This window comes from Lycorma delicatula, chromosome 1 (genome assembly GCF_047948215.1).
Source record: "Lycorma delicatula isolate Av1 chromosome 1, ASM4794821v1, whole genome shotgun sequence".
Classification (NCBI taxonomy): domain Eukaryota; kingdom Metazoa; phylum Arthropoda; class Insecta; order Hemiptera; family Fulgoridae; genus Lycorma; species Lycorma delicatula.
Genome location: NC_134455.1, coordinates 212,722,163 through 212,745,648, shown reverse-complemented (window position 1 = coordinate 212,745,648; position 23,486 = coordinate 212,722,163). Strand labels below are relative to the sequence as shown.

Genomic DNA, 23,486 nt, shown 5'->3' with positions numbered 1-23,486 from the left:
GACACTTGCTGATCATCAACAATTAAATATGATTTTAGTAAGGTGTTTATTGACTTTAGTAAGGTGCTGTATGTAAGTGCATGATACCCCTGACGCTTTGGTGAGTAGGGGCCTGGAGTCAGTGCAGAGATTGGGCATATCTGCTTTCTGCCAGAACATATACCGGAATACCGAGCTGGAGCTCCAGTGTTGGTAGCCTGGAGTGGGGGTATACCCCTGCAGCTAGCCTTGCTACAGAAGGGATTTATTCACCATGCAGTTTAAACAGTTTTAGAGAGTTCATGTAAACATGCTCTTTTAGAACTAGCTGTTTCGCCAGAAGTGAAATGGAAAAGAAGAGTTTTGAAACAGGAAGAATTCATAGTGATTTGATGATCTGCAGAGAACCGCTATCAAGGACTGTTCACTCAGATCTAAATACCTGGTGATTACAAAGGAAGATGGAAATTTCACGAGGGTAGCCTTTTTCTTATCGCTCATTAAATAACTAATTGCACTGAAGTCTTAGTAAAAGAAATACAAAAAACTTTTAACGGTCTTTACATCGAGATGACTAATGACATCCGGTCACAGAAGATTCTTTGATTAAAGAAAATATGTGAATTTACTGTATGTGTAGATCCTCACAGCCATTATTAATACCTCAAAGGATGTTCTAGTTTGTTGAGATCTACTCGATTGCTCTGAGAGGATACTGTGGAGGAGTTGTCACAGTATGGAGTAACAGAGTGCAGAAAGGTAAACAGAAAAAGGAATGGAGAAGTTCTATCTGCTGCCTCTCATCTCCTCACTTTTAATAAACTGAATCTGGCAGAGAAAGTGCACGCTGGTATACACCGTCTGCATATGCAAGCTTTTGTGTGCAACCTTTATGATGCTTCAAGTGCCAGTGAATTGCACATGTCGATGTATGATGTGAGAGACCTTAAATATGGATGTGTGGAGAAGAAATTCTTGAAGAAGAACCATGCAAAGATCCTCCTGTCTGCATCAACTGCAAAGAACAGCATTGATGCCACTCAAGAAACTTTCCTGTTTACAAAGTTGAAGTAACTGCTCAGGAAGTTAAAAACTTACAGAAAATCAGCTACTTTGAAGACAAAAAAATTTGAAACACCGCAATCCAAGAGCAACAACTACATATGCTCAGACAGTGTCAACTGTTCTTACACCAAGTGTTGATGCAGACCAGCTCCTCAATGGCCTTATTCCAACTTTGGCTACAATGATAGAGAGAATAATCAACAGTGAAATGGAATTTCTTTCCCAAAAAAAAGCTACGAGACCATCCTAATTATAGCCACCTGTAAATATCCTGAGTAAAAGCAAAACCGCATCAGAGCAGAAGAAAAAGAAAACATGCTTGAAGTTAAAATTACACAGTTTGACAGATGAACTAGTTCAAACTAGGGGGTTACGAAGTAACTGCTCAGACAGTTACTTCGTAACCCCCTGAGGAGGCTTTGAAGCCATATTCTTTTCAGGTGGTCTGAACATCTAAGCCAAAGAGACCACTTAAAACACTTAGGAGGTACTGTTTCCTCTTTGTCAAGTTGGCGGCTACTGCAACCCCTGTCGTCTCTCCTGCTCTTACCTCTGAGTCAGCGCCTGAACCAAGCACCGAGCTATGTCCGTCCCCATCTGCCACTTTGGTATTCTTTGACGGACTACTAACAATTTTGTAGTAAGCCTTCGATGAAGTCAGTATGAGATATATTTCACTGAGAATGCTCTATGTGAGGTTCTTTCATCCTAACATAGAGTTCTCAAATATGCATGGCACTGCCAAGGACTTTTTTTTTGTATTTATTTTACTGTGTGTTTAAAATTTTAGTTCTATTTTTGAGTTTCATGTAAATGTTGGGGTTATTTACACCTTGTTAGTGTTATATGTGTACATTTTGTTTAAATGTTTCAATTTAAGTTTATTTTTATGTTTTAATTAAAATATAAAATATCCACCACCCTTACGTCTGATGATCCTGCTAGTGACTTAATTATTTTTTTAAGCAATATCACAAGGGCTAATGATATAAGTTGATGCCCATATAATGAAAAAAATAAAAATAATAATTTAATCTTATTAAATAATATATTATTATATCTTAGGCAGACCTAGCTTTGTCCAGCTAGCTTCCTGTTTAAAGGGATCAGCATGATGCCGAAATGCAACCAGGGGCACTAACTATCCCAATTCTCATACTTCTAATCAAGGAGAAAGAATGAAGGACAAAGAAAAGAGAAAGAAAAGAAAGGATACAATAAACCAACCAATAAACTGCCTCTGATCAGAGTTTACCATTTATCTGTGAATCTTCCATGACTGGTAATTGTCTTAGCATTTCTGGTAGTTACATGAGCACCCTGAGGATCCATGTGACCTCTTTCAAAAACTCTCTTTTAAGCAATCCAGAGATGAAGAGGAGGAAGAGTGTAGATATGAAGATTTTTTGGAAGTTGCTTTGTAAAGGCAATGTTCCTAAACTTAAAATACTGTGTTGTAAAGAGTTTTATTGATGGTTTTTCAATAATCAGTCCTTTCACTACTGCAAAAGCAAATACTGGACGTTCAGTAAAGGAAGGCAAGAAGGCAGCATAGCTTTTGATTGAAACAGGAAATGGTAAATAAACAGCAATATTACTACAAACATCAAAGTTTGTAGAACTGCATGTAGTTGCTAAGATACATGGCACATTGAATTTAAAGTAAATCAGATCTTTTAAACTGTATTGAAGTGGAGGATATCACTTTAGAGCTTGTAATGATAACCATCTTTAGATTCTCTGCAGTATTTGGAAGATGTCTGGTTTTGTGGGTAGTATAATTTTAGCTCTCATGATTTTAGTGACTTGTTGAGTGAACAACAAGAACTTCAACATATTTTCTCAAGGACCATTTGATTTAAGTAGTTTGTATACTTCAACAAAGTGTAGCATTGTAATCTGATGTGGCACTTGGGTAAAGTGCTGCAGATGCACCTGAGCTCTTAGATAAACAGTTCAGACCTATTGATTTGAAGAGTTACTTTCTTACAAAAGTGAAAACTCTCATGTAGGTAGTTAAGTACAGAACTATGTGATAGATACCTATTTCAAGTAGCAGTTTCTTGATACTGAATGGAAGTAAGCAAATCCTGATAACAATAGTATCATTTGGTAATTTTAATGTAAACATAATTAAATTTTTGACCAGTCAAATGAAAATGTGTGTTGGATATAGAACAAGATTTATAATGAGACATGTTGTAGAGGAATAGTAGGGAGTATGGCTTTTATCACATTCAGTTTTTTAATTATATACGTGTAACTTGACTGTTGTCAGTACATAGAGAATGAGGGACAGTATCTATTAATGTAAGTTTGTTAGACAATCTGTGTAAATGCCTTAGAAATTAAGAAACAATTAAAAAAAGATAACATCACTTAGTAAGAATATTTTTTCAGATTTTAAATTCAGTGTTATTTCTTATATGTATGTATAATGTTTGCGTGATAAGGTATACAGATGTTATAAAAATTAATATGAATTCATCTGTCTATGAAAAAATAAAGTTATTCATCAATTTCCTATTGTTCGTCATCACAAATCAAGTAATAGCACATGTAAAAATATCCATTTAAACACAACTCCACTGCTGGAATTCAAATGTTATACTATAGCACTTCCATAATTTCCTAAAATAATAGAACAGATTCATTGTGCACTTACCTCTAAAAGCTATGGTATAATTATCTGGATAACACAGCCTTTTATATGAATAATATAATAGAAGAAGTATTACTGGATACCAGAAAGCAACTACATGATGCCAAGTTGTAATTGTTAATGCTTCCAAAAGCCCAGATTTAAAAAGACGCAACTTTCTGTCTACTGGTTCTAAGACCCATGCATTATAATTACCTCTTAATGAACCAACTTGACTCAGTACTGGTTGATTCCAGTCAATAAGTTCCTAGAAAAGAAACAAAAATAGTTGTAAAGAATTTTGAGATACCTTAAAATTTAGATACAGCTGTTTTCAGTTACTTCAAAAGAACATGGCAATAAATGTTTCTTTTGTAAAACCATACAGAAAGAATGACTGAAGAGAGTTTTGTTTTTATAGTTGTTTTAAGAGTTACAAATGGTTGTACTTCAATATCCATGAACCTGCCATCGTAAAGAATTCTTTTAGTTTCTTCAATGAGAGTACAACAAAAACTACTTATACTTATTTACTTGCCGTGGAAGTATACAAATATTAAGTCTTCTTTAGAGAATTATTTAATTATACATTTATTTCATCATTCTTCTTTCAATTGTTTTAAATTATCAACACTTAAAAAAAAAGTAAGACCTTAATTAAGAAGACTGTTATGAGGTGTATTGAGATTATGTACTTATCACTTTTTGTTTTAAATGATGATTTAAAGGATTCTAAAAATTATAAATAGATGTTTCAGTTAACTGTTATTCCCATTGAAACCCATCAACAGACAGTTTTTGTTGACAGACACAATCCAATAATCTAAAACCTAGCATCCAATTTAAGTATAATTCAATTATTACATGAAGTTAAATAAATTTTGGTAAATTATTTTTTGGTTTATAAAAATGTTGCATATACTAAACTTGAGACATGAATGCCCAAAATCTATTTGACAAATTAACATATCTACATATAAGGGAGTGACAAAATATTTAATTGGATCTACCTAGTTAAAAACAACTCCAATCAAAGAGCACAGAAGGTAATGGAGGAAGTGCTATATATTTCAAATCAGAAATTCGATGGAGTAAATTAAATATTTGAATTTCATCTGAATTATTTTCTAGAACAGCATAGTTTAAAGAGATATTTATTCTGTCAACCATTCAGACTACAGATTGTCTAATCCTAAATAAGGAGAAAAGTTTAAATTGTGAACTTGACATGTCTGACCTGATAGATCATCCAACAGATCAGCTAGCAAGTTATAGGCTAAGCACCTTTGGTTAAGTATATATATTTCTTTCAGACTACTTGTTTCTAGCAGTAATGTTCCTCTATATAACATGAGGGTGAATGGAAGTGATGCTCAATTTTATAGCAATGTTATATATGGAATCATATTAAATTAAAGGACAAAGATTTTATAAAATTGACTTTTGATAAGAAATTATTCACAGTAGTGAAACAGCTCATGGACAGCAGCCACCAGCAATCTATGTCTTGTAACATACCCATCTGCTGTCCACTCAATTTCTTCTGCTGCTAAAGTAGCAGTTAACATTATATGGAACCTGTAATGGCACTCTGGCTATTATGGGGAGCATGATATGATTACATTTTCTGAATGGAAGTATTCAGCACTACTGAGATCCCCTTCTTGATGATTGATCATGTTTGTCATCATAATATTATAAATAAACAACTAAGAGAGATTCTGCTGAAAGTTAGGCAGTGGTGTATATGTAGATACAATGTAGCAGGGAAAGAGCAATAATAGTCAATCATAATTCATGACCCATTTCAAAAATTCAACATATCATAAATAGTAATAATTATTTCATGATTTCTGAGCTTCCAACTAAATTTTCACCAAATTTCAAATTTTTCTTTCAAGGATTGTAATAAATAAACTGGATTTCCATAAGTTTTAAGAAAGACAGATACAAATCAACTGACTGATTTTGTTCTCTTAGATATGTTCTTGATTTGATATTCAAATTAATTGCACTTGCACATAATTTTGTTATTCTTAATGACAATAACATTTTTCTCTTATTAAGTAGTATTTCTGTCTTCTTAGTATTAATAATATGTTTTTAAAAATGTAATAAAAAATAAAAGTTAATAAATGAATGATATAATAAAACAAATTACTCCTACAGGAAGACATATAAAACAAACATAAGGAAGATGTTGATGCTTTATTGTGATTCAGGAGACATAACCAATCTAAAATGCAGTGAAGGATTAGAGTGGTATGTGTTTACATAAAATTGATTGCAACCTTATTCAAAATGACAGGTAGAAAGATGGTTGCTTATCAGAAAAAGAAAATGGCTAAAAATGATGCACTACTTTTAATTAGGTAAATAATACATAAGTTAAATTTCCTACTTTTTAGTGTGTTTATTTGAAAAAAAATATTTTTAATTGGCTAGATTTTTGTCACTAAAGTTTGATCATTTTTTTTTTTAAATTGCTTTAATAAAGAAAAGGAAAACTGAGTTAAATTACCTCCAAATCTTCTGAACCTTTTGTGGTTTTATCTGCAGCATATTCTTTAATGAGATGGTATGCAGATTTAGAATGGTGAGTTGATTCCAAAACCTGTCCAATCTCCTTTCCATTATACCAACCAAGTGTATTTGAACCACCTGGGTGAAATTTTCTAAACCTGTATAGAAAAATTCTCTAATAAATAAAACATTGGTAAAATATGTTTTTTTTTTACAAATACTATATTATTATTAAAGCTTTTATTAATAATGTATAAAATGTTGTTCTATAATCTGTAAAAAGAATGCCTAATAAATAAAGGAGAGGATTTGGAGTAAGGTAGAATAAAGCAAAATAAAAATATAAACAAAAATTTTCCATTAAAATTCTTGAACAAGGAGTTTTATAACAAAATTAATTTTGAAACCAACTGATTATTTTCCCATTATTTATTATAATATGAGTTGCTGAGATTAAAACACTATTTGCTTTAATAATTTTTAACACTCAGCTATTTTTAACAAAATAGCTGAAATAGGGAACTACATTTTACTTTATATTAGATGGTTCTTCATTTCCTATCTTCACTCATTGCAAGCAATTTAAAATTAGTGAAAGTAAGTAAATACATAAATCTTGTATTCATATCATTAATGCATTATGTAGATCACATCAGGAATGGGTAGGGAGTAGCATAAATATGTACTCCATAAATAAAAAAGGAAATACCCACCATTTGCCTAGATGGATCAAGGTAAACCATGAAAATACCTTGATCAAATCACTATCACAAAATACACAATTAATTAAAAAATAAAAAAAATAGTTGTGATTAAAGTCCATATCAATTATTTAAAATATAAATAAATGAAATAATATTAAGATAAATTCAAGATACTAAATATGAAAAATAGCTACAAAATAATTCACAATTCAGAAGGCGTTAATGAAAGTTATTTTAGCATATATTTATGCAACTGATGAATGGGATGTAGAAATTCAGGGGTTTTTAAAATTGTTTAATTAGTATTATTTAAAAATTCAATGACATATTACTTCTATAAAAACAATTTTTAATTGAAATATAGTTAAACTGATAATACAATTTTTTAAATTGTCTGGCAATTTATTAAAAATGGCAAGAGAAACACAACAAGATTCTTCGTCTAATCCAAAATAGAGTTGAGTTACATGAAAACAGTTCTGTTTTCCGGTTTGAACACTGCTTTGTTTAAGAATAAGTGACAGTTCACTTTAGTAAAGGATTGTACACTCGTGATCATAAACAAAAATAAAATTTAGCATTTTTAATTTTCTAAATATCGATCAGTACAATTCATATTTATAAACAATGATCTAACAACCCATTTGTGTACTTCGAAAACTCATTCTCACTTTTTGAGGAAGCTCCAAGAGGTGATATTAATTATATTTCTGAATGGAATAAACAAAAGTACAATAAGTATTTACTAATGATGACGAGTATAGCATTTTATTAAAGCCTCAAAGCAAAACAGAACAGTTCAATTTTTTTGCAAGCAGATTCAATTTGATCATCTTGTCATGTAAGAAAACACACAAATATGTTGTTTTATGAACAACAGAAATACTTTTGTTTTCATTCATGGGAATTCTATAATGTGATTGACAAAATTATATCTACCTGAGAAATACAATGTACAACTTTATCTTTATTTAAAGTTAGATGGTTACAAGCCATCTAGTGAATGAACACACTAATAATAACACTTCATTCTAGTGAATGAAATAAAGTTGATATAAACAAAGGTATAGCAACTGCAAAGAAGATAACAGTGAATGGTTCAAGATTTTAAGGCAAATCATGAACAAACATCAAGAAAAGCAAAGGGATCAAGGACACTTCTGAGGTATGTCTCATTCTACATCTTGAAGTGAGAAATCTTCATGAAGGTAAGTTATAAGATAACTAAACTGAACAGCAGACGATTAATAAAAAACTTATATTTACAATTATAAATAGTAGAGTACTACAGACATAAATTAATACCACAGAAAAATATCAAATAAGTTGATATTTTTCTGCCTAAATTTTTTTTTTTTTTTTTTTTTTTTTTTTCTGTTGAAACAGAAAATTTTTCTGTTGAAAATTTCAGCCAAAAAAGGATTCTTAAGAATATTGGTTTTAGCCTTGAAATAAAAACTGTGACTACGTAGATAGTTTAAACTGAGGAAAAACTCTTCTCTGTATACTCTAACTAATAATGAAATACAAATTTTTTCTTAATACTGAAATTTTCAAAAATTATTATACTTAGCACATACATTACATGATTCAAAGTTGGTTGTACGTATAATCTGTCCAAACACAAAGTAATCCAAGTAGGAAAATGTAGCATGCCTTATGCTTTTTATCAAAACAAGCTGACCACTCTTAAGTATAAATATATTGTATTATGATAACATATGCTTTCGAAAGATTAATCAAATTTATGTTTTAAATATAGAAAATTATTCTAATTAAATTCTTGACAAATGCTTTCCCTTAGTTTTTAATTTAATTATTTTTAAAAACATCTGGTCTAGTCTAGTCTTCAGCAGCCATTTCTCAGACAGTGGTGTTTATTGAACACTAGCTATCAAAGTAGATCAGTAATATAGGGATTCAAAGTAATTACACCAATTAATAGTAATTATACCTTAACTAAGTTTGAATTAAAGTTTTCTTACAATTTAGCTCTTTCAATAATGATTCAAAAATTTTAACTGGGATGCTTTTGATGATGTGTTCAATTATCCAAATGTTTCAATAATGTAAACTGGAAGTGTGCCAATTAATCTCAGGTTAAAATGTGTGAACTGCAAAATATGAATACATGAATGCAATCATTCAGTTAGTAGTGATGGTTAAGTTTCATCTTTCATAGGAAGGTTCATCTTTCTATGTTTAAGATGAAAAGGGCCTAGATAAACTAGTTCAGTTTTAATGATCAGTTTTTTGGCCATAATAATTATGCTAAAGCTTGAAATTTAACAACACATCCTCGACTGATGAGAACAAAGAATATAAGTTGTATTCTCTTTGTTATACCATAAACAAAGGCACTCAAGCCCCCTCATCAACGGCAACAGTAATTATTGAAGAACATAAAAAAGAAGCCATAATAAGAAAAGGAGTCTGACAAGGATGTTCCCTATTCCCATTACTTTTTAATCTTTACATAGAACTAGCAGTTAATGATGTTAAAGAAAAATTTATATCTGGAGTAACAGTACAAGGTGAAAAGATAAAGATGTTACGATTTGCTGATGTTATAGTAACTCTAGCTGAGAGTAAAAGGGATTTAGAAGGAACAATGAACGGCATGGATGAAGTCCTATGTAAGAACTACCGCATGAAAATAAACAAGAACAAAATGAAAGTAATGAAATGTAGTAGAAATAACGAAGATGGACCACTCTGAATCTAAAAATAGGAGGAGAAAAGATTATGGAAGTAGAAGAATTTTGTTATTTGGGAAGTAGAATTACTAAAGATGGATGAAGCAGGAGTGACATAAAATGCTGAATAGCACAGGCGAAACGAGCCTTCAGTCAGAAATATAATTTGTTTGCATCAAAAATTAATTTAAATGTCAGGAAAAGATTTTTGAAAGTATACGTTTGGAGTGTCACTTTATATGGAAGTGAAACTTGGATGATCGGAGTATCTGAGAAGAAAAGATTAGAAGCTTTTGAAATGTGGTGCTATAGGAGAATGTTAAAAATCAAATGGGTGGATAAAGTGATAAATGAAGAGGTGTTGTGGCAAATAGATGAAGAAAGAAGCATTTGGAAAAATATAGCTAAAAGAAGAGACAGGACTTATAGGCCACATATTAAGGGATCCTGGAATAGTTGCTTTAATATTGGAAGGACAGGTAGAAGGAAAAAATTGTGCAGGCAGGCAACGTTTGGAATATGTAAAACAAATTGTTAGGGATATAGGATTTAGGGGGTATACCGAAATGAAACGACTAGCAGTAGATAGGGAATCTTGGAGAGCTGCATCAAACCAATCAAATTACTGAAGAAAAAAAAAAACAAAGGCTGCAGCTATATAAAAGCTGCAAATAAATACAGATAAACTAGAAATCCTAGTAAGTTATGGATTATCATACAATTCACTAACTTTGCATTAATTTTTAAAATCATGGTGATATTATCTCAGAATAGCTAAGTAAAACTATTTTAAAATACAAATAAATAGAATAATCAGAAAAGCTGCAAGTTAAATTATTGTTTGGCAATCAATCATGGTCAAAATTGGGCTAAATAAACTTGTGAGAAAAAAATAATTTAATTACAATGATCAAAGTATACTGGTAACATGAACACAAACCTCTGACTGAAAGTACCCTTTCGCTGAATTTGAACCAGAGCTTATCATATAACAATTACAGCAAGTAAGCAGTGATAATGGGAACCACTCACTCAACTGACAGGTTATAAACTAGAAGCCAATCAAAATACTTTAAAACACTATAAATCAAAACACTTATGTGATAATTTTATTATTTGTAACAGTTTTTTATTGGTTAAAAAGGGACAGCCACATCAATCAAACTATTTCATGGTGATAAAAATGCATAAGATAATCATTTACCAAGCAAACAGTAATGGCTAACTTTAGGATCGTATTAGATAGGTACATTATAAGGTAAAATGAAATATGTTTTAAGACTGGATAATTTACTATAATTTAAATAATAAATAAATTATTTTTAATGTGGTTTGGATAACTAGCAGGAAGAAACATAAGAACAAGAAGCAAATGATTTTTAAAGTATTTCATTGCAATCTCATTTGGTTAATGTATTATTAACATAACTCCATTATTTTGATGATATTTAATCCACAAAAGATGATATCTTTTCAAGTCATTTTACTCATCTCAGTTTCTTATTAATATGATTTAATTTTTTAATTAAAACATGTTGTTCAGTGAGTGTTATGTACTTTATTAAATATTACCCAATAAATATTTGTCTACCTGGCAAAGTCATGGTCTTTTCCTTTGTATCTCAAGACCAGACTTTCATATTTTTTCTGATCCATGTCATCTCTTCATTTCATGGTACCATCTGCAAAATAAACAAAAGCTTTTTTAATTCCTAATAAGCTTTTTTAAAATCCTAATAAAATAACCGAAGAACTTATGTAATCTTTCATTTGTTCTCTGATTTATAAAAAAATAAAGTTTCTGACTACGCAATAGTCATTGTTACTATATGGTTCATTTATTGCTTCTATAGCAATGCTACCAATGTGAATTTCTTTGTTGAAAAATTTTTCTTGTTTTCTTAATTTCACACAAAATCTCATCAGATCATCCTTTAGATGTTTGTACTAACTAATTCTGGTATCAAATTATTAATTGTTATCATGTTCACAGGAAGTGGAAGTTTCTGCATTATAGTTAGAATTAAATTAGTTTTTGATGTTGATTTACATGAGGGTCATCTACTTTACTTCATGTGCGACCTATTTACTAGGTTTCTCTATTTATTTTAACTTATTTCAAATTAACAAATGAATTACTTCATACACTAAGCAACATGATTCAGAGTAAATTATTAAAATTAAAAGTAAATTTGAAGTCAGATTATTTGCCTAGTTCATACTGAATGTTTATTACACACTGTACTACACATAAATTTTTAATTCTTCTAATTTCAGAAGCATAAAATATAGAAATTGATTATCTTTGTATTCCATAAATAAATGATTGTAGATAGTCTGAAAAGAGAAAATACTCCCAAAAATAGCAAGCATCCCATCCCATACTGTAATGAATGAGAAGTGAAGTAATTTAACATTCTCTACTAGCTTCTTTATTAAGGACATAGTCTTGACATTAGTTTATTGAGTCCCACAAAATGCAGTTGACAATCAGCCATATATGTGGTCCTTCAACTTATTCACAAATTGTATATTAAAGCTCTCTATTTTGAGAGAAAGCATTTCTGACCAGTAGCAGAAATGTAGCAGTGTCTTGTATCTCAGACACTTCACATGCACCACATCCATCAATATTAAATCTTTTCTTATGCTTCACAGGCAAAAACTTTAAAATGTCCAGAATGTGAGTTAATCTTTATCCATTCATGACAGTCATTTGTCTAGCAAAGACTATAAGGTATAATAAGGTAATAATACAAGTGAAGTGATAATAATACAAAAACCTCTACTTCCTGTGATCACGATAACAAATTAATAAATAATCCAACCCCAAGTCTGAACTAATAGTACAAACATCTACAGATGATCTGATGAAATTTTAAGGAAAATTAAGAAAATAAGAAAAACTTTGCCATAAAGAAGTTTAAATTGGTATACTGCATGGTGTGTATAGAAGCAAGATCTACCATTCAGTGATAATGATTACCGTGTAATCAGTCTGACTGTGTATGTAGTTGGACTAAAACATGGTGTGATTTGTGTTGTTATTAAAGCCTTTTTTCACAAGAAAAATTTTTTTTCCACAACTAATATTATTTTGCCTACAGAGTAGAACTAAAGTTTGTTGTCATTTCAAAATTGTAGGTTGAATTGTACGTCAAAATTGATTCAGAAATACAAAATTTAAAAGCCAGTCACTAATTCAATTTCTGAAAAAGACCAGCATTTGAGGCACAAGATGTACTGAAAGAAATAAGAAGCCGCACTAAGATTTGTTCTCGCTTTATGCTTTCTGTAACAACCTAACCATGAAAATTGTTACAAGTCGCAATATATTGCAAAAATTTCATTAAAAAATGAAGTTAACAATTTGCTATAACCTAGAGTTAACACTTGGTATGAACTATTTATGAGTTCCAGTCTTCAATTCACAGAAGATCTATAACTTTCCTAGGTAGAAGATGAAGTTGAAGTTTCAGGTGGAGCAATGATGATATTCTAAGAAAGCCATTAGAAGGTGTCGCTGGATATTGACAAGAAAAATATGGCTAATTGCTTTGTCATTGGTAAGTTATCAAAGTTCATTAATGAGATTCAAAAGCAAACCTCTTTGCTTCACAGGAAACAACTTTGCTGTACATTTTTTTTTTTTTTTTCAGTTAGCTAATTCAGAGGGCAACAAAGTAGGACAGTCAAGATATCCGTAAAAAGCCTACAGTGAAGCTGAGCCATTTATTCATTGATGCAAATCTCTACCGAGGTATTTACACTGGTCGCATCCCAAGCCTGGCTTTTTACTGTGAGATGTAAAACGTTACAGGGAAAAAGACGACTCCCGTTAAAGCCCATCAGGGCTAGAAACAGGGGTTGGTGGGGCGGCCGGAATCGTCACAAGGCGGGTGACTTTCCCTATGGGGGTTGGGATGTACATTTATTTTGAGGCCATAGTATTGTTGCTACGCCCGTCTGGGCTCATCGTATGCAATTTCAGAGTTATAGGGATGTTCTATTGTGAGCCTAGCATCTTCTTCTATTAGCAGTTGTCGGGGGCTACAGAACTGTCTCTCGAGAGGCAGTCTCTGTAATCGCCTGCACGAAATCAATAGATATCCTAGCTACGGAACGTAGCAAGCGTTATATTTCCAAGAAGGAAGGCCTTCTTACTTCAGAGCATATGAGTGAGATCGAAGACCAAGGTTTTGAACCTTGGCAAGTTAGATGGAACGAATCTTCCACTGGTCGTTCGTTATATGCATGGTATATACCCGGATGCGGATGATATAGGTTTGCGAGCGATTAGGTGGATCTCCACCAGTCGGAACATTTCACTATTTCTGTCAGGACATGGTGCCTTTAGAACAAGTTTGACTAGGTTTGGTTTGGCTGATTCGAGCCTCTGCCCAAACTATAGAGTTGATGATACTGCTGACCACGTCCTTTGTATTTGTCCCCGGTACGAGGCTGAACGTACCAGAACTGTTAGGGAACTTGAGAGAGTAAATTCCTTTCTAGATATGCGGGTCAACTGGAAGACCTGCAGAGATAGTGGCTGCAGAGATAGTGGCTTCCTGCAATTCGAACTGAGCAGATCAGCTGTGAGGGTCTGAGTAGTGTAGTACCCCGGGTGGCTAGGGTACTACCTAGACAGTTGATTGGCAGGAGGTAGCGCATTGGCATCGCGCCTCGGTTAGTTTGAAGCAAATTGGAAGTTAAGTAACAGAATAGTTGTCGGCGGGACGGCGACTGCACTGCCGAGAGCATGGTTATCCATGCAGCCGTGAGGTGTAGCACCATCTCGACGGTAGTAGTTTTAATGTGATGGAATAAATGTCACACAGGACTCTGCGATGGAGCTGAGTGGGAGTAAGAGGTCTTTCCTCCTCTCCCTGGTATACCAGACGGGAATCCGTAGTTGCAATTGAAAGTTAAGAATTGATTGAGATCACTAAGGGAACTAGGACTAAATTCGTTGTTGCAATCAACATTGCTTGCGGTATGCATTGTAATTTACTGAAATAGACTGGAATATTATGAGACATTTACAGTCACTTGTAGCTTACTAAAATATAGAAATAGGCGCGGGGTTCGTGCTTCCGCTAACTCGGTTATCTAGTTCAGAGGGCAACGATGTAGGACGACAGTCAAGATGTCCGTAAGAACCCTACAGCGAAGGCGAAGGCTGAGATAAAAAATTCACTGATTTAAATGTCTACCGAGGCATTTACATCGGTGGCATCCTAACTGAGGCCTGGCTAATTACTGTGATGTGTAATCAGTTAGAGGGTCAGAAGACGACCTCCGTTAAAGCTCATCAGTGCTAGGAAGGGGTGGATGGTGTGGCGACCGGAATCCTCTCAGTCCGTAGTAGTTACAAGAAATTAATGAAGTTCAAACTTGATCAGTTGGGATCAACTAAGGGAAGGTTCGAATTACCGTTGCGATCAACATATTCTGTGGTATGCTTTACTTCTCATTTAAAGTCATTCGTTTCTAAAGTATGAGGCATTTACATTCACTTATAGTCAGATAAATGTGAACTAGGAGCGGAGTTAGTGGTTCCGCGGACTCAGTTAGCCAGTTCAGAGGGCAACGATGTAGGATAGAAGAGAGAAGATGTCCGAAAGAAGCCTACAGCGAAGGCAAAGGCTGAGTTAAAAATTCACTGATGTAAATGTCTACCGAGGCATTTACATCTGAGTGGCATCTCAACTGAGGCCTGGCTGATGACTGTGAGATGTAATCAGTTGGAGGATCAAAACGTCGACCTCCGTTTAAGCCCATGAGGGCTAGTAATAGGGGGGGTGGCGACCGGAATCATCGCAAGGTGGGTATTCCAACCCCCATAGGGGAATGTGCATTCCCCTATGGTGGTTGGGATGCACATTTATTAATAGCAAATAGATTTCGTTTATAAAAAGATACCACAGAATTTTTAATTTCATTTACCTCATTACATAAGATGATTTGCCATCAGGTAACTAGTTATAATCTAATAACAGGTTTTATTACTAAATCTACCATCAAAGTTGTCATAGACATGTAAGCGGTTATGGTTTTTATATTTACATACATTAGGCTTAGTCAAGTTTTCCATTTCTTTTATTTATATGAATTTTTTTGTTCATTTATCAATACGATCGAATTATTAAAGGTTATTTATTGGATAAAGTAATTAACTATCTTAGGTGTGGAACCTAAATAAATCACTCGTAGAATCAAATATAACATTTCAGGAAGCAGTCTCATAACTCAAAAATTGTTGTCATCCGTTTCCTAGCATGGCAATTGAGGGTCCTTCACCACCAATAATTAGCAGATTACTTTGTACTTTTGGCACTTTTGCGTAACCAGTTTGTAATCTTTAAGAAACAAAATCAATCTCAGCTTTTAGTTTCATTGAGAAACTTTTGAAATTCATATTGACCAAAGATTTAATTTTAAAACACTTTCATATACCCTTCAAAATGTAAGAGGAATGTTTTCAAATTATGGGGAGAATAGCTATAAAAACATTCTGACATTAATAATACATTGCAGGTTATTGAATAAACGCTGGGGTCAGGAAAACGGCTGTGTATTGTGCTTTTGAGAAACTTAGATACAGCTGGTGGGATGAGAAGTGGTATATTACCAGCAGAATTCCATTTTCTTGAAGTAAACTAGATTTCTGACATTTACTCGCTCAGGACACATAAAAAGAATTAAATCCCCTTCTGGTCAAACAGGATTGCATTTTAACGAAAAATTTCAAGCGCTGAAAATTAAAGCAAAAAGAGTTTAAAACAACATTCACAGAAACTTTAAAAAAATTCAAACAAGGGTTCCTTCCTTCATCTACTGGAACAGATTTTTATTTGGTTTATTCAGATTTTGGAAAAGTATTTCTCGATAAAACTATGAAAGGAAGTAAAATTTGAAAAACTTTCTGGGGTGATATATTTTTGTAATTTTGTCTTTGGGTTTCCTTATAGATAATTAGTAAGATTTGGTACACAGAGAACACCGAGTAGTTCGGTTTGTATAATGCTGGAAAAATATTTATGCTCCAAAATGCTGTAAAATCATACAGCTGTATAATCAGGTAAACAATTCGACATTTCACAGTGTTATTAACGAATAAATCTGTTTTGAATTAATTTTATATTTTAATAAAAACTAATAATTTTATATTTTTTAAATAAAAACTAAATTAATTTTTGCTATCATTAAAGGTTATTAATTTGCTTGTTGTAATTGTTTCAATTTATTGAATCTCTTCAGAGGTGTATTAAATGATTTCCCTACTCAAAAAAGTTAAACTGCTATTGCTGATCATCAAATACGTAGTGCATTCATAAAAATTTATATAAAATTTCGATTAACTTTAAAATATGTAAAATCATAAAATGAAAATACACTGTATAATTTACAAGTCTTATTGATTAGTTTTATTTAAAAATTTGTCTTTATTAGTTTATAATATTTATGTATAAAATGTATATATTGTACGTAAATTTTTGCTTACCGTTTCCGAAATTCATTGAGGAAATTGTGCGGTTGAGTATCGGTTTGTAGTTTACGGACAAACTGTAGTTCTGTTTATAGTTCTCGGGTATTTATTGTTGTAAGTAAATCTATTTAAAATGCAGAGGAAATACATTTTCCCGGAAATAGAAATAATTTTAAACCGAATTAATCAAGATAAATATAACAAAAGGAAATCAGAAATAGCTATTAGGTAGAATCTCGTCACGAAAAACTAGATATTATCTAATTATCTGATTCGATGGTACGAATTATTTATTCGATGTCAACTTCGAGCCTATAACGTATCTGTACGACACGTTTGTTTTTAAAATGAAAAAAATTCTAAAGAAAATCGTTCCCCAAAAAAAGCTTATTTACAACTTATAATTTAGCTCGATCTCTTGCTCCTGTAAAACGTTAAATAAGATTTTTAATACATATAATATAAATTATTTTTAAATTTCCACCTTACCGGGGCAGATAACACGAATAGTATAGATATAAATCAATATCTAGGCCTGATATCACCAAGGGCGTATAAAAATAAACAAATAAATATATAAAATATTATTTTAAATTACATAAACGGAATGATAAAACTAAGAAAATGTTTCGAAAAGGTTTTTGAGTTTTCCTGAGTGTTCGAAAAATTTGTTCTAAGTAGTTATACTTAGTTCTTGTGTAGCAGGGAGTACAATTTTATCCGGTTTCATTGGATCGGTGGAAAAATAGAGCAGATATTTAAGAAGAAATTTTATTTATTTCCGGGAATGAACATAGAGTACCCACAATAAACAGTTCATAACAAAACTCTATTTTATTAGTGGAGTGCAACAACTACTCGGTAGCTTTTATTCGCTTACTTTATTATTTCTGTAGATCTATTTGGGAATATTTAAATACCATTAATTTTCCGGTGATGATTTGAATTCCGTGTTAAGGTGACTTATGATCATCGGTATTTAATTAGCAGCATCGATCCATATTTCCGATCTGTTTATATTTAACACCCTCAACTTATCACCGGCTGCGAAGATTGTAATCCAGCTACTTAAATAATGCCAAAAAGCAAAAATACTACGTAAATAAAACATTATAATCTTTTCACGGAAACTTTTAAAAATTGTAATCGATTTTTATATCGGTTTTATCAGTTAGGATAATATTCTATATTTAGCTTTAAGTAAATACGAAACCTTAAATAAAAACGAAATTATTATTGAAAAGAGTATGAAATATAAAATGGAAAAATAATTTTAGTTTTCCCTGCCTTAATGAAACTTTACAAGATTATTTCAATTTATCAAAGTTAAACCTAAAAAAAGATAATATTTAACGGAGGACACTATGTTGGAATTATATTTGAAAAATAACATTAAGTAAAACTACTTTAAATCTGTTCGATTGAGACTTAATTTATTTAAGTAAGCGGGTTGTCGTGGACGTCAATAAACATCTTTATTCAAGTAGACTACAATATCAAACTAAATAATTTGTATTTTTATGTCTGTAACGTAGCGTAAAATTGGCACATAATCGATAAGCGATTCCTTTATAAATTATCCCGTTTTTCCGATGCGTAAAAACTGATTTTTGTTTGCTTTTAAAAATACTTTCGTTTTAGAATTCCATTTACGATTTCAGAAGTGATTAATGTACTAGCATCGCGAAAGATTTAGAAGAGGTTATTCCTTCTGAGATTATTTTGTGTTCACGAAAATAGTACAATATAAGTATTATATCTAGTTAAATATTACAGTAAACTATTTAAGAGAACATAAAGTATGCAATTTAAAAAGAAATTAATTCTTTTCAATTATTCCAAAATACTGTATAGAATAAAAAAAGATATACGTAACAAGAATCTGAGCGGTAAATGTAATTCGTAACTATATGTTTACTTGTTTTATTCTAAAAAAATAATTTTATTTTTGCAAAAGGTAAAAACGCGTAAGAAATGTAAATTGAAACAAATATTTGTTTACAATTTATACGCTCTGTTTTTTTACGCTCGACATATTAAGCATATTAAACCAAATAAATATTTGTTAACGTTTAAATTTATTATACGTTATTATTGAAAAAATTTACTGAAAATATGTTTAAAAATTATTATCTTCGTAATTAATGTGGAAATAAATATTATGACAACGAAATTTTATGACTTTTCTAGGAAACAGATTTTTCTACTGTACTTTCTTCATAACCTTTATAACCATTTTACTTTGGAAAGTTCTTTATGCGTATTGATCGAAGGAAAAATAGTCAAATTGTGATAGCAAGTTAAAAACGCGAAATTTGAAAAAAAAATCATTCATTAGAGGGAATAGAAAGGGGACAAGATGAGTTCACAACACGTGAGACTTAATTTATTTAAGTAAGCGGGTTGACGTGGACGTCAATAAACATCTTTATTCAAGTAGACTACAATATCAAACTAAATAATTTGTATTTTTATGTGGGTCCTTGGGTCCTGCACATTATGATAATAGAGAAATATATTGAGAATCTGGCGATTCATTAATTTTTCACGTACTTCGTTGCCTTCAAACCTCAGTGAAAAATCTCTTCCATTTCCATCCATTTTTTTCCTATTTACTTCCTTAATTTTTGTCTTTTGTAGCGTCTCATTTTGGGTATCCTTCCCGAATTAATTTTTTTTTCTAATTAAAAAAAAATTATTTTACTTTTATTTTTATTCTATTTCTACAATATTTTAATTTTAAAGCAAAATTATAAAGAATGTTATTTTTCGGTAAAGATTATTTCAAATAATTCCCCGTTTTCTATAAAAAATTTTAAATATTTGAAACAGTATATCAGTTTTAAGAATTCAAGTTTCCTCTTTCTTATAAGGTTGTGTACATTTCTATTTTTCTGTTAAATTTCTCAATCTGTATTTTTTAGGGTTTTAATTCAGGAGAAATATAGAGCAAATGCTCATGCAATCGTTATCTACTACTTGAGTAATATGTTTATTTATATTATTTTCGACCTTGTCACCATAAAAATGCTATTAAATCTCAATTGTGATTTTGTTTAATTATTAATTTTTCAGATTTTCAAAATTCAATATCTTATTAATGCTGCACTGATTTTCATAATGTCAGTTTCATTGTGTTTGGAATTTTCTGTACGTTAACTCGCTCTATTTCTTTTTCTTTAAGTTAAGCTTAAAGAAATATCCCCTAATCAAATTTTGTAGTAATAAGGAAAAAAGTAATAATTAGCGAGAAAGTTATTTACGAATATTATTCTTATAACAGTGTTTAGGTCAACAGAATAATCAATAAAAAAATAGTATCATCATACAGTACATGTTATACTTTTCATAAGATAAATTTAAAATGTCGGGTTAAATACTTCTGTATGTAAATTTCAAACAAAAGTATATATATATACTTTGTATAGTTCGTGTTTATATGTATATTGGTATATAAATTTATATCGTTTGTATTTACATTTACTCTTCTCACAGTGTCAGAGTTCTCAAAGGATGAACTCCAGTTGAAACTAATTGATTACTTTTTCATTTACTTAAAAAAAATAGATATTTTCTTTTTTTTTAATTGGAAACATTCCACTTGACAATAAATCTTCTATAACACCATAATCTTGAACTCATTAATAATCATATAATTTATGCTATTTATCACAATTAGATGTGATACATCGTAAATAGAATATTTTTCGTATTACAGAATATTTTAGGAAGTATAAATAAAGAGTTAAGTTTATTAATCAATTAAACAAAAAAAAAACGAAAATAAATTTGAAATAAAATCAAGCACAAGTGAAGAAATAAAATATATACAAAAAGATAACAGTATTTTTGAAGCAAGTTTGGTGTTTTTTCATATTTTCATTACATTCAATCTCTTAATAAAACCGCTTATTAGATCTTATTCAGACCTTCTGCATGCCGCATATTCACATACTTTGTCGGATCAAATATAAGTAAAGAAGGTCCATTGATTCAAATTAACAACGATTCAGATAACTTCTGATCTTACGAGAAATTATAGGTAACATTCATTTGAGAAAAACCGTTCTTGCAATCGATAGAAGGAATAATTTTTATAGTATTTTTAAATGAAGAAAATCTTTGTCGGGATCATATTAGAATTTGCGGTGGCCACACTTCTCAAGAAAATATGACAAATTCCTCGAGGTATTACATCCAGATTGATGTACTCCGTAATTGAAATCCCAAACTGATAATTACAATTGACATTCAACTGTCATCTCTCAACTGACATACGATTTGTTAAAATAAATCAAATAATTTTGGAAAAAAGGAAACGTTTAAGAATTCCACCGTTCATGTGTCACTCACACACTTGTGTGTAAAATTTGATCTTGATCAGTTTGAGTCTCATAAAAGTAAACATTATATCTGATTCTTCCAGTTAAAAAAAAAAAAAATACAAAATTACGGGCGGAATAATTATGTTTCTTGCTTTGAAAACCTGAAACAGTCCAGTCTTTTACAGGCTTCAAAAATCCAACTGATATGTTTTGAAAACAGTCTGCTGATTTCAATGCTTTCACGATCAGCCAATTTTTGTTATATCATTATGATATTCGTTAATTTTATATTGCTAAATTTTTAAAATACTTAGATGACTTTCTTTTCTCGTTTAAGGTTTTATAGTCAAATGAGATCAAAGTTTAAATATTGTGTGATATTCAATCTGTAACTGTCACTGCGTTTCGGATGGTCAGAACTTTATTCAGTTTGTTTTTTTTTTTTTATAAAATTGATTGTGATTGAAACAAGTTAATCATAAAATAAAACATTTATACATTTTGACGTAATTGTTTAATTTTCAATATAATTTTAATCTGAACAATTGAATAATTCGTTTTGATGTATTCATAAAATGTTATTTCACAACACGCAATACTAAATACAGTTTTTTCCTAGCTTAAAATAAACATATTTTGATTTTCCCCAATAAACATATTTTGATTTTAAATAATACTGAATCGTATACGAAAGATGCAGGTGCAATTTAATGTAAATGCGGTCATGATGACATGTCTGAGAAGTAAAGTATTTTGTAAAACCCACCGGGTTGGTCTAATGGTGAACGCGTCTTCCTAAATAAGCTGATTTGGAAGTCGAGAGTTCCAGCGTTCAACTCCTAGTAAAGTCAGTTATTTTTACACGGATTTTAATACTAGATCGTGAATATCGGTGTTCTTTGGTGGTTGGGTTTCAATTAACTACACATCTGAGGAATGGTCGAACTGAGACTGTACAAGACTACACTTCATTTCCACTCATAAACAGAAAAAAGAAAGAAAGAGTATTTTGTAAAAATTAGAAAGAATACTATCTGAAGGTTGATCGAAAATGGTTAAAGAAAGTACTTTCTTTTAATGATGTAAATTAATTAATACAATTTAACAAAAGATTGTATGGGAATGCTATGAAATATATCTTAGGATATCCCTGTTTGTTCTACAATTTATTATTATTATTATTTTTTTTTTTTTTTATAATGCTGAGTGTGAACACCAAATTTTCTAACATATTTTATGATGACCGTCAAAAATCAGATAACAATTCTGGAATTTCGTTCCGTAGAAAAATAAGCTCGATTTTTCAAAAAAGAAAAGAAAAAAGAAAAATGTTCTCCGATTTCTAGTAGGGAGCGATGTGAGATAAAACAATGAAGCCAAAGAAGAAATGTCAGTGCCTGTGGACTATTAAGTTACAAGACGGGTTTATTACGTAACCTACGCACGTAAAAACCAGAAATTAAACGTGGATAGCAATTGATTATTTCTAAAGGGGCTCGGACCAAACGTTTTTTTTTATTTTCTTATATTTTTCATTACATTTAAATTTTTTCATTAATATAAAATTTATTATTAAACAGTGCAAAAATAGTTTACTTGGCTTTTTTTGTGGAAACTGTTCTCACCGGATGAAATATTCACTCGTTTTTTTTTGCTGGTATAATATATTAGACAAATTATTAATCACGTTTACAGAAATATTAATCGGTAACTGATAGCAGACATGTTACGTAATTATTTATCGTGACGGAACCCATCAAAAACATTTTTTTTCTAAAAATAATTGTCTTAAAATGAAATCCCTCGTTTAAGGAAATGATATTCAGGGGGAAAGACTGAAATAGCTAGCGACTGACAATCGAGAAAATGTTTTCTATGTTTATGTGATGAATTCTAGGAATCAAACTTCTGAGTATCGTATCTTAATGATGAAGCTGAACGAAAACTACAGACTTTTTTCATAACTATTTTATTTTTGTTTTAATGTATTTGGTTCCGAGTCGTTCACCCTCATCAAAGAAAATATCAGGCTTTTGCGTTTACGTTTAAGTGTGTTTACTTGAT

General features: G+C 31.0%; 1 protein-coding gene across 5 annotated transcripts in view; it reads right to left on the bottom strand.

Moving 5' to 3' along the window:
• Fa2h (Fatty acid 2-hydroxylase) overlaps window positions 1-23,486 on the bottom strand; it is a 159,452-nt gene that overhangs the window by 32,084 nt on the left and 103,882 nt on the right. For 4 of the 5 annotated variants that reach the window (XM_075371617.1, XM_075371609.1, XM_075371634.1 and 1 more), the window contains exons 2-4: window positions 11,200-11,290; window positions 6,207-6,366; window positions 3,710-3,953 (exon numbers count right to left, since the gene is read on the bottom strand). In XM_075371617.1, coding sequence (XP_075227732.1) covers window positions 3,710-3,953; window positions 6,207-6,366; window positions 11,200-11,264 — 469 coding nt within the window. In that variant the 5' untranslated portion in view covers window positions 11,265-11,290. Of the gene's footprint in view, window positions 1-3,709; window positions 3,954-6,206; window positions 6,367-11,199; window positions 11,291-17,112; window positions 17,231-23,486 lie in introns of those variants that run through there. The other variant, XM_075371626.1, reaches the window with a different exon arrangement.